Source organism: Poromitra crassiceps (assembly GCF_964638095.1).
Source record: "Poromitra crassiceps genome assembly, chromosome: 9".
Classification (NCBI taxonomy): domain Eukaryota; kingdom Metazoa; phylum Chordata; class Actinopteri; order Beryciformes; family Melamphaidae; genus Poromitra; species Poromitra crassiceps.
This window is the reverse complement of record NC_139630.1, coordinates 55580083-55592703: the sequence shown is the minus strand read 5'-3', so window position 1 is coordinate 55592703 and position 12621 is coordinate 55580083. Positions and strand designations below refer to the sequence as shown.

The following is a 12621-nucleotide window of genomic DNA, read 5'->3' as shown; positions in this document are numbered from 1 at the left end:
TCTCACCCCTTCATATGATAAGCAGCATGTATCTCACCCCTTCATATGATAAGCAGCATGTATCTCACCCCTTCATATGATAAGCAGCATGTATCTCACCCCCTTCATATGATAAGCAGCATGTATCTCACCCCCTTCATATGATAAGCAGCATGTATCTCACCCCCTTCATATGATAAGCAGCATGTATCTCACCCCTTCATATGATAAGCAGCATGTATCTCACCCCTTCATATGATAAGCAGCATGTATCTCACCCCCTTCATATGATAAGCAGCATGTATCTCACCCCCTTCATATGATAAGCAGCATGTATCTCACCCCCTTCATATGATAAGCAGCATGTATCTCACCCCTTCATATGATAAGCAGCATGTATCTCACCCCTTCATATGATAAGCAGCATGTATCTCACCCCTTCATATGATAAGCAGCATGTATCTCACCCCCTTCATATGATAAGCAGCATGTATCTCACCCCTTCATATGATAAGCAGCATGTATCTCACCCCTTCATATGATAAGCAGCATGTATCTCACCCCTTCATATGATAAGCAGCATGTATCTCACCCCTTCATATGATAAGCAGCATGTATCTCACCCCTTCATATGATAAGCAGCATGTATCTCACCCCTTCATATGATAAGCAGCATGTATCTCACCCCCTTCATATGATAAGCAGCATGTATCTCACCCCTTCATATGATAAGCAGCATGTATCTCACCCCCTTCATACGATAAGCAGCATGTATCTCACCCCCTTCATATGATAAGCAGCATGTATCTCACCCCTTCATACGATAAGCAGCATGTATCTTACCCCCTTCATATGATGATCAGCATGTATCTCACCCCTTCATATGATGATCAGCATGTATCTCACCCCTTCATATGATAAGCAGCATGTATCTCACCCCTTCATATGATAAGCAGCATGTATCTCACCCCTTCATATGATAAGCAGCATGTATCTCACCCCTTCATATGATAAGCAGCATGTATCTCACCCCTTCATATGATAAGCAGCATGTATCTCACCCCCTTCATATGATAAGCAGCATGTATCTCACCCCTTCATATGATAAGCAGCATGTATCTCACCCCTTCATATGATAAGCAGCATGTATCTCACCCCTTCATATGATAAGCAGCATGTATCTCACCCCTTCATATGATAAGCAGCATGTATCTCACCCCTTCATATGATAAGCAGCATGTATCTCACCCCCTTCATATGATAAGCAGCATGTATCTCACCCCTTCATATGATAAGCAGCATGTATCTCACCCCCTTCATACGATAAGCAGCATGTATCTCACACCCTGACTGTCAGGCGCCATTGTGCGTTCACATTCACACTGAGAGAGAGAGAGACTGAGAGACAGATGAGCATTCTTGTTCAAATGGAATGGCATGTCTCTGCGCTGGCTGCAGGAATGTCAACGTCCACAAACCTACGCAGAGTCAACCATCCACCCACGCAAAGCTCTTTGAGCAAACAGTGAGCGGTCAAAGTCCTAAAGTTAGTCGCGGGACTTGGTCGGACGTTCCACTGCTGTTTCTTCGCTAGGCTTCGTTACCACATGTGCCATCCTCCTCACTCACCGATAGCTTTGGTGTAGTGTCGGGCCCCCAGCAGCAGCTCGGGGGCCCGGTACCAGAACGTCACCACCACTGGGTCCAGGTCCGCCAGCGGCTTGAGGGGGGAGTTGAAGAGCCTGGCAAAGCCCATATCAGCTGCAGAGGGGCGGAGGAGATAGATGAAGTTAGCAAACAGACGTATTATCAGAGGGCGATATGAATGCAGGCTGGCTCCGGTCCAAGGCTGCAGAGAGCCTGGTGGCATCTCAGATAGCAGCTCAGCTCAGCTATCTGAGCCTTTGACCCAGAACCTTCATCCTGCTGCAGGCTTGCTTTTCAGGGCTGAATAATTTAGTACTGTACGGAGGCCACAGCTCAGTCTGAAATGCCTACAACGTTTAAAGTCGAGCTGAACCCAAAAATGACTTTTCTTTTCTTTTAGTTCAAATACCTGGGTATTCAGTGCACCTATTTAATAATTATAATAATTAATAATTGACCCGCCTTTCAACCTGTCATCTCATATAAATTATGTTTTCAGTCTGAAACAGACTCCGACGCACGCGACCAACGGGTTCAGTTCGACGTTAAAACTGCGCTAGGTCATATTTTTTATACAAAGAGAAGGCCAAATTAAATTCTGGAGTGAGATATTGACACTTCTCTAACAACAGCTCCTAGACTCTGGAACTGCCTCCCTCTCCGCATCCGTGCAGCTCAGACCCTGGACACTTTCAAATCCCACTTGAAGACCCACCTTTTTGAATTAGCCTTTAAATAAAGCCCTCAGCCACCTTTTTAATTTTCTTTTGCTGTGTAGCTAGTCAATGTCTTTTAACTCTTCTACTTATTTTATTATATTTTTTAATGCTTTATATAGCGTATATCACTTGTTTTTGCCTTCTTGCACTTTTGTGAAGCACTTTGGTTGCGGCTCAGCCGCTTGTAAATGGGCTATACAAATAAAATTGACTTGACTTGACTTGACTTGACTTGACTTGACTAACAGGAAGTGACAAACATGAAATACAGAAGTACAGAACGGCCCTGTTGGTAAACATGAGCAGAATGAATGCAGTTTACTGATGTCATGTCATGATTTCTGGGTCTTGAAGTTACAATTCTTCAAACAATTACGTTTTGCTGCCATTTGGCACCGCCAAAGTGCAAAGTTGCCGGGTGCAGCTTTAAGGGACTCTGCAAGCTGCAGATTAATTTACTAAAGCTTGAGGTTGCCATTGAAAATACATATTTCAGGGCGCCCTCGTGGCTCACCTTCGGGGTGCCCTGGTGGCTCACCTTCGGGGTGCCCTGGTGGCTCACCTTCGGGGTGCCCTGGTGGCTCACCTTCGGGGCAGCCCTGGTGGCTCACCTTCGGGGTGCCCTGGTGGCTCACCTTCGGGGCAGCCCTGGTGGCTCACCTTCGGGGTGCCCTGGTGGCTCACCTTCGGGGTGCCCTGGTGGCTCACCTGGTAGAGTACATACCACAAAGGCTTAGTCCTTCCCACAGCCGGCCCGGGTTCCAATCCAACCCGTGTCATCCCCTCTCTCTCCCTACCTTTCCTGTCTATCTACTATCCTACAAAATAAAAGAGAAAATGCAACCACAACACATATCCCCCCCCCCATCTTTAAATATTATAAACACTGCACTCGTGAACGACAATACATTCACTTAGCCCTGTTGGTGATTGTTAACATCTGTTGGACTGTAGCTTGGTGAGCAGGGTTGTTGTGCTGTGCTGGAGCACCTCGTGTTCTTGTGTAGCTGGGGTCACTCAGGGCGGTTCTACAGTCACCAGCTACAACTGTAGTAGAGGGTCCAGTTACGCTGAAACAATAACTTTCGTCTTTACTGCTGGAGGTGCAGGGATTAAAAATAGACTCCAGCATTGCAAAACCTTTGCCAGCACCCTTGAATAGTCCCCTGCCCAGCAGGCTTATGTAACAGCACTGCTGTGAGCCCCTGTGGACCCCTCAGAGAGAAGGTTAAATGCTGCAGCTATTCTACGCTCAAACAAGTTAAAGGGACAACTCACTCTAAAATCCAAAATACATATTTTTCCTCTCACCTGTAGTGCTATTTATCCATCTATATCGTTTTGTGATAGTTGCCTGAGTTTTGGAGATATCGGCCGCAGAGATGTCTGCCTTCTCTTGAATACAATGGAACTGGATGGCACTCGGCTTGTGGTGCTCGAAGCACCAACAAAATACATTTGAAAAAACTCAACAGCATTCTCTCTTTCCAGAAGTCATGACCCGGTTACTCAAAATAATACACAGACTTTGTTGTGAGCAGTTTCATGTAGGAACTATTTTCTTTTGCAGTCTCATGTAGGAACTAGCTAGCAGCTAGCGGCTGTAGTTCGGTCAAAAGAAAATAGTTCCTCCATGAAGCTGCTCATAACAAGGTCTGTGGATTATCTTGACTAACGGGGTCAAGATTTATGGAAAGAGACATTGCTGTTGAGTTTATCAAATGTTTTTCTTTGGCAATAGTGAAATAATAGTGGTGGCCTCACTATTATTTCACAATTCTACAGAACTTGAAACATAGATTTTAACATTAGAACTCCTCATTCAAACACTTTCTTTGTTGGCAGTTCTCAATCCACGGTGTGTGCCGCGGACTTTCAAGCCAAGGATGAGCCAATCTCTAGTCAGTTGAGTCAGTCACTTCAGACTATTGCTGGAAGCGTTGTTTTAGCCAAGCTTACCGATTTTAACTCTTCCTCGTTCAGGACCCTCCCCCATGACCAGGATGTTAGCTGGTTTCTGGAGAAGTGAGAGACAGTCAAACAATTACATTTTGGAATATAACATAACATAGCGGTATGTATTTTAGTATATTGATATCATATTGATATCGATGAGCAAAAGAACAGCAGTGTCGATATTGGTTCTCATATCGGCTAAGATTTTCATATTGAGAGGAATCAATGAGCTAAATTCTATGATTTATGGGCTTTTCCAAATGTTTTGGAAATAAAGAATGGCACGACTTTTCAAATTCAGTGTTTACAAAATTTGATTATCATAGAAAATTGCTTTTCATACAGATCATATCGATGTCGGTATCGGCTGTTATGGCCGATTTTCATATCGGTACATCCCTAAAAGTACCTCAAAGTGCCATAAGTGTAGACATTTTTAGCATGAACAGCCCCAGTGGGAGTCAAACTGTGGGATGGGACAATATGTACACACAACATGGCCAAGCTGATTTAATCCAAAATAACAAACAGAATAGTAAATGTTTAAACATGTACAGCATGTCTTGTCCTACATGTATGACAGCCCTAACAGGAACGGGGTTAAACACATTCAAACACAGGGCTGGGTATTGCCACTGATTTCCCGATTCAATAGGATTCGATATCAATATTTCAGTTACAATATCAATTTTGCTTGGATATGAAAGAGATTCTCCAATCACTAATGCTGTACATTGTACAAGGAACCCTCTAACCTGGTGCATTATTAAAAATCGAGATCTCGTTGGGCTAAGAACCAAACCACGCAAGTCTAACGGGAAAAGGCAATATATTAAAAGATCGATATTGAGATTTATGAATCGATAACAGTTCCTACAAATGAATATCGATTCGATATCGATATATAGTTTGTTTGTTTTTTACCCGGCCCTATTCAAACACCTGATCATGTATGTCTGATGTCTCTTTGAAGAAGGTTTTTGGAATAGAACCATTAGCCTACCAAAATAAGCATGTGGAAGAAAAATAAGCCCAGTTGTGTTAGTGGCTTAAACAAAAGGAAAAAGGAGGTTATGACAAAAGGTCCCCCTGAGAAATAATGTTCTCTGTAGCTCTCTAGGACCTCGGGATATCAAAAATGTCCCGTACTTGAAGGATACAGGATCTATCCAAGCACACAATGCTCTTCTTTGTCTGGGTTTAGGAGGCAAAGAACTATGTGGTGTAAAGGCCTCTGCACAAGACGGGGTCACGTAGAGGGCAGCGGGACACACACACACACACACACACGCACACGCTCACGCACTCGCACACACACACACACACACACACACACACACACACACACACACACACACACACACACACACACACAATCAATCAATCAATCTCACACACACACACACACACACACACACACACACACACACAATCACTCACTCACTCACTCACTCACTCACTCACTCTCTCACACACACACACACACACACACACACACACACACACACACACACACACACACTCACGCACACGCACTCGCACACATGTTACTGTTACACTGTTACTGGTATGAATATATCAGAATCAGAATCAGAATCAGAATCAGAATCAGAAAGACTTTAATGATCCCCGGGGGGAAATTGGGACAAGTTACAGTAGCTCGCTCACAGAACACACATAGCATAAAATAAAATAAAATAAAAATAAACCGTAGTAAATGCAATATTAAGCAAATAAGCAGAAAAACACAACATAGCATAGAATAACTAGTAAATGCAATAGAAGCAAAAAGCAAAAAATAAGTAGAATGTCTAAGTAGCAAAATACAAATACGTAGAGTAAGTATAGTATACATTCCGTGTCAATTATCATTATTGCACGTGACATATTGCACATATTGCACATATTGCACTTGATTTATATTAAGTCGGCTTGCCCTATACGTTACACGTGGCTCAGCCAGGCACAGTTAACCTATCGGCTGGCTCAGTCTCAGGGAGACTGAGCGTCTCCGAGGTGCTCTTTTAAGAGAGGCATTAAATAGACCAATGGCCACAGGCAGGAATGATTTCCTGTGCCTCTCCGTATTGCATCTAGGTGGAATCAGTCTCTCACTGAACATACTCCTGTGTTTGACTAGCACGCCGTGGAGTGGGTGCTAGTCGTTGCTCATGATGGAGCGTAGCCTGGACAATCATGTATCTAGTTACTGTTACTGTTACTGGTATGACATATATCATGTATCTAATGACTGTTACTGTTACTGTTACACTGTTACTGGTATGACATATATCATGTATCTAATCAGTGTTACTGTTACTGTTACAATGTTACTGGTATGACATATATCATGTATCTAATCAGTGTTACTGTTACTGTTACTGTTACTGGTATGACATATATCATGTATCTAATCACTGTTACTGTTACACTGTTACTGGTATGACATATATCATGTATCTAATCACTGTTACTGTTACTGTTACACTGTTACTGGTATGACATATATCATGTATCTAATCACTGTTACTGTTACTGTTACTGTTACTGTTACTGGTATGACATATATCATGTATCTAATCACTGTTACTGTTACACTGTTACTGGTATCGACATACCGTATATCATGTATCTAATCAGTGGGAAGATGCCACAAGCCCGCTGTGATTTAACTGTTGCTTTCTCATAACAGTAGGATGCAGCTGTTTGTCACCAAACAGTCTTGTGTCCGTCGATCCCCCGGCCGGACGTCCGTGTGAACGTGAAGGCTTGGAGGACTCAGATCTACCCAGCAAACACGTCTTGTTGCCATAGAAACGGCCATTAATAATTAGGTCTATTATTCACGCCCACAACACGACACGCCGCTATCGGCGAACACAAAGACAAGTGTCTCTTTTAAAAAGGCCCCAAGAGCCGAGACTCACGATCTCCTCTTTCAAATCCTAAACAGGCTTAACTGGATTCATATGCTCAGCCCCAAGATATTCGTTTTCGCTGTCACTACCTCCTGAGTGTTCTGTAAACAGAGAAAGTGACATTTAAAATGCAAATTGGAGACGTGACAACTGAAGTAGAGAACTTAGTTATTACAGATGTCCTTTTATAACTAGCCTAGGTTTAGTTGATTTGCTCATACGAGTAAATAGGACAACCAAATGACGCGTCGGAAACCCATCTGACATCGCAGCTCGACACAACGGTACAAAAACAACATACATAGATAACAAGCATGCGTAAAAAATATTGCTGTTGCTGCTCTGAAATAGCATTATAATCGTGAAATATGCACCGAAGTGTGCCTCTATCTCTCTATTGTACTTATCTAGTGAAATGTGAAGGTTACAGTTGGTTGCTTTCATAAATGGGTCAGGTGGAGAGGAACATAAATAATCTTCATCCCTCTGAGGACTTGTAAGAACCAATCCTTCAAAAAACAAAACATCTGTCTCTTCGTGCCCACAAATAGGCCAATTCAGGGACCAGAGGCACACTAACTCCTCCCACTACAGCTGAACGGCCTAGTTGACAGAGAGACGGTCCCATAACTCAAACGTCACGGGTTTGATGATGACAGCATCAGAGAGACTGTCCCATAACTCAAACGTCACGGGTTTGATGATGACAGCATCAGCATCAGTACCGCAGGAAGGAGTCGGAAGTAGCAAATGGCCGCCATGCTGGTTCGTAAGGGCAAAAGGCTATGGCATTTTAGATGTTGGTTAAATGCATGAAATATGGTCTGTGGTTAACAAATGTTTGTGGGAGTGGAAATTTGTGTTCAGCAGGATAATCTTCACAAACGAGGACCACTTTTATGACTTTGAAAAATACATTTTTTTTTTTTTTTTTTTACAAATATGACACCAAATACATCCATATTCTCCATAGCACAGTTTCTCTCAAATGTTCAAAACACACCAGCTGACTATGATTCACTGATGCTGTCAAAGGGATTGACTGATCCATATAGGTTAGCTGATAATATGCAGCAGCATCTGATCTGCCCCACCCTCATCCTCAGGACGGCTGGAGCTGCTGCCCTCAACATCTCTAGGTTGCTGTAGCCTGACTGTGTAGGAAAGACAGTGTGTGTTCTTACAGCGGCACATACAGCTAGGATGCTATTGATTTTCCTGCAACAATTAATCACCTTCAGTCACTTCCCCACCGGCAGAGAGTGTTGGTATGGTCCAATACTGAGGCGAATGTCTTTTGCGTGTGTGTGTGTGTGTGTGTGTGTGTGTGTGTGTGTGTGTGTGTGTGTGTAGCTGCTATGTCAGCAGCTTGACTCAGCTAGCCATGCTGCGCGGTGGGCTCTGCACCGGCTAAGGGCTGTTACATAAGCCAGGGGGGAGGGGTGGAGTGGTGGTGGCAAGCAGTCAGGCACCTCTGTAGTGGGGGGGAGTGGTGCGACGTGGAAAGCAGTGTGTGTGTGTGTGTGTGTGTGTGTGTGTGTGTGTGTGTGTGTGTGTGTGTGTGTGTGTGTGTGTGTGTGTGTGTAGGGGGGGGCTACGCAGTGGTGCAATGCAAAGCGCACATACCTCACATACAAGCAGTGCAGAGACGCAGACACGTGTATGCTACACACCTCGGCAGAAGCACGTGCACGCACACGCACGCACACACACACACACGCACACACACACACACACACACGCACACACACACACACACACACACATACACATGCATACATGCACACACACACATGCCTACAAGCACACACACTGTTGTGTAACAGTGGAGAAATGAACAACATGCTGTTAGCCGTACCTTCCCCCACGGCCAGACGCACCAATAAACCCCCGAGGAGAACAGGAATGTCCCTCCCACATCTAGACTGGATCAGTTCACCTCCACAGCTCAGCTGTCCTGTTAACTTCCAAGGCCCTCAGCTGCCTTGGGGGTATTTTTTCACATACAGCGCACACATAATTGGAGAGCCCAGGAATCTACAGAAACAAACTGCAAACGGCCAGGTACCTGCAAACAGTCAGGCACCTGCAAACAGCCAGGTACCTGCAAACAGCCAGGCACATGCAAACAGCCAGGTACCTGCAAACAGCCAGGCACATGCAAACAGCCAGGTACTTGCAAACAGCCAGGTACCTGCAAACAGCCAGGCAACTGCAAACAGCCAGGTACCTGCAAACAGCAAGGTACCTGCAAACAGCCAGGTACCTGCAAACAGCCAGGTACCTGTAAACAGCCAGGTACCTGCAAACAGCCAGGTACCTGCAAACAGCCAGGCACCTGCAAACAGCAAGGTACCTGCAAACAGCCAGGCAACTGCAAACAGCCAGGTACCTGCAAACGGCCAGGTACCTGCAAACAGCCAGGCACCTGCAAACAGCAAGGTACCTGCAAACAGCAAGGTACCTGCAAACAGCAAGGTACCTGCAAACAGCCAGGTACCTGCAAACAGCAAGGTACCTGCAAACAGCCAGGCAACTGCAAACAGCCAGGTACCTGCAAACAGCCAGGTACCTGCAAACAGCAAGGTACCTGCAAACAGCCAGGCACCTGCAAACAGCAAGGTACCTGCAAACAGCCAGGTACCTGCAAACAGCCAGGCACCTGCAAACAGCCAGGTACCTGCAAACAGCCAGGCACATGCAAACAGCCAGGTACCTGCAAACAGCAAGGTACCTGCAAACAGCCAGGCAACTGCAAACAGCCAGGTACCTGCAAACAGCAAGGTACCTGCAAACAGCCAGGTACCTGCAAACAGCCAGGTACCTGCAAACAGCCAGGTACCTGCAAACAGCCAGGCACCTGCAAACAGCAAGGTACCTGCAAACAGCCAGGCAACTGCAAACAGCCAGGTACCTGCAAACAGTCAGGTACCTGCAAACAGCCAGGCACCTGCAAACAGCAATGTACCTGCAAACAGCCAGGCACCTGCAAACAGCAACGTACCTGCAAACAGCCAGGTACCTGCAAACAGCAAGGTACCTGCAAACAGCCAGGCAACTGCAAACAGCCAGGTACCTGCAAACAGCAAGGTACCTGCAAACAGCCAGGTACCTGCAAACAGCCAGGTACCTGCAAACAGCCAGGCACCTGCAAACAGCAAGGTACCTGCAAACAGCCAGGCAACTGCAAACAGCCAGGTACCTGCAAACAGTCAGGTACCTGCAAACAGCCAGGCACCTGCAAACAGCAATGTACCTGCAAACAGCCAGGCACCTGCAAACAGCAACGTACCTGCAAACAGCTAGGCACCTGCAAATAGCCAGGTACCTGCAAACAGCAAGGTACCTGCAAACAGCCAAGCACGTGCACACAGCCAGGCACATGCAAACAGTCAGGTACCTGCAGTCAGGTACCTGCAAACAGCCAGGCACCTGCAAACAGCCAGGTAACTACACAAACAGGCACCTGCAAACAGCCAGGCACCTGTAAACAGCCAGGCACCTGTAAACAGCCAGGCACCTGTAAACAGCCAGGCACCTGCAAACAGCCAGGCACCTGTAAACAGCCAGGCACCTGCAAACAGCCAGGTAACTACACAAACAGGCACCTGCAAACAGCCAGGCACCTGTAAACAGCCAGGCACCTGCAAACAGCCAGGTAACTACACAAACAGGCACCTGCAAACAGCCAGGCACCTGTAAACAGCCAGGCACCTGCAAACAGCCAGGTAACTACACAAACAGGCACCTGCAAACAGCCAGGCACCTGTAAACAGCCAGGCACCTGCAAACAGCCAGGTAACTACACAAACAGGCACCTGCAAACAGCCAGGCACCTGCACACAGCCAGGCACCTGCAAACAGCCAGGCACCTGCAAACAGCCAGGCACCTGCAAACAGCCAGGTAACTACACAAACAGGCACCTGCAAACAGCCAGGCACCTGCAAACAGCCAGGCACCTGCACAAAGAAGATAATCTGGCACATCTGCCAGGAGCAAAAAGGTCCAGCTTGAGAGGGGAATTTGCCTGGCCTTCGACCCACAATGGCAGGAAACCCTGGCAATGAGAGAGCCAAATAACACCAGTGGTGCAATACATCAGGCTGAGCACAGAGCCAGGCTGAGCACAGAGCCAGGCTGAGCACAGAGCCAGGCTGAGCACAGAGCCAGGCTGAGCACAGAGCCAGGCTGAGCACAGAGCCAGGCTGAGCACAGAGCCAGGCTGAGCACAGAGCCAGGCTGAGCACAGAGCCAGGCTGAGCACAGAGCCAGGCTGAGCACAGAGCTGGACAACAAGGAATTTCATCCGGTTGCAAACAAAATAGTTTATAAAGAGCCGGAAGAGTTGGTGGTCAGATAAGAGCGGTGTGACCTCCAGGGAGCAAAACAACCCTAACTGCTACTGGAGGAGAACTTCTGTTTTGTAAAGTGGAGTGGTCAGTCTTCTCCCTTTAATTGAGCCAGTAAGAAGGCTGAGCACCACACAGCACACCGGCAGGGAGAAATGGCTCCAGAGATGGGGATCATAACCACTACTGGCCGGGTTCCTCATGAAAAAGAGATTTTAAATCTCAATGATAACACATGGGTGTGATTTTTCCAGTAATTGTAACTTCGGTAATACTAATAATAATGAATAATAATATTGAATAATCAATCATAATATTAAATGATAATAGTAATAATCAACCTTCCTAGGCAGTTGGCACGGTTGATATCTTGAGATCGACTGCAACAAAATGAGTAACGCTCACAGTTAAATACATATCGAGCACATAGCAAGAACCTTCAATAGCTGCAGAGCTGCTGCAGATGAGCAGTAGATTAGAGAGAGAGAGAGAGAGAGAGAGAGAGAGATTGAGAGAGAGAGAGAGAGACAGAGAGAGAGAGAGATTGAGAGAGAGAGAGAGCGAGCGAGCTCCCTGATCTCTCTAGGTTTACATAATGCGAGTGTCCAGCCACCACACGGCCATCTGGGATCACCACCCATTACATAAGAGGGAACGGGCCGATGGAAGGAGATAGATAGACGCCTGAAGCTGTGCCACTCGTTTGACCTCTGACCTCTGAGCAGGACTCCTCTGACTCCAACCACTTATCCACTAAGGAGGGAACACAAAGACTTTGACAAACAGCTGCTGCACACAGTAACTAAATAGAAGTCAGATTCTATAGCTGGAGTCATTCATCCTCTCATGAACGAACGTCTTTGGAAACAGCCTCTAAATCCTCCGTCTCCCTCTAAGCAGTAATAGAATTAAGGTTTTGCCTCATAGTCTGCTTGGTTTAGGGTAATCATACACCCCCCCCCCCCCGCCCCCCTCCTGCTCGAATCATAAATCGAATGATGTTAGAAGTAAATCTAACATCGTTCACCTGAGACAACTGTCATCATTTTGGC

At 46.1% G+C, this 12621-nt stretch overlaps 1 protein-coding gene across 1 annotated transcript in view; it reads right to left on the bottom strand.

Annotated features, from left to right (window-relative positions):
* Nucleotides 1-12621, bottom strand: part of cdk19 (cyclin dependent kinase 19) — a gene marked incomplete at its 3' end in the record, with an annotated part of 69548 nt that overhangs the window by 17207 nt on the left and 39720 nt on the right. Inside the window, exons 5-6 of the mRNA XM_083643758.1 lie at nucleotides 4305-4362; nucleotides 1609-1740 (exon numbers count right to left, since the gene is read on the bottom strand). Coding sequence (XP_083499884.1) covers nucleotides 1609-1740; nucleotides 4305-4362 — 190 coding nt within the window. The remainder of the gene's footprint in view (nucleotides 1-1608; nucleotides 1741-4304; nucleotides 4363-12621) is intronic.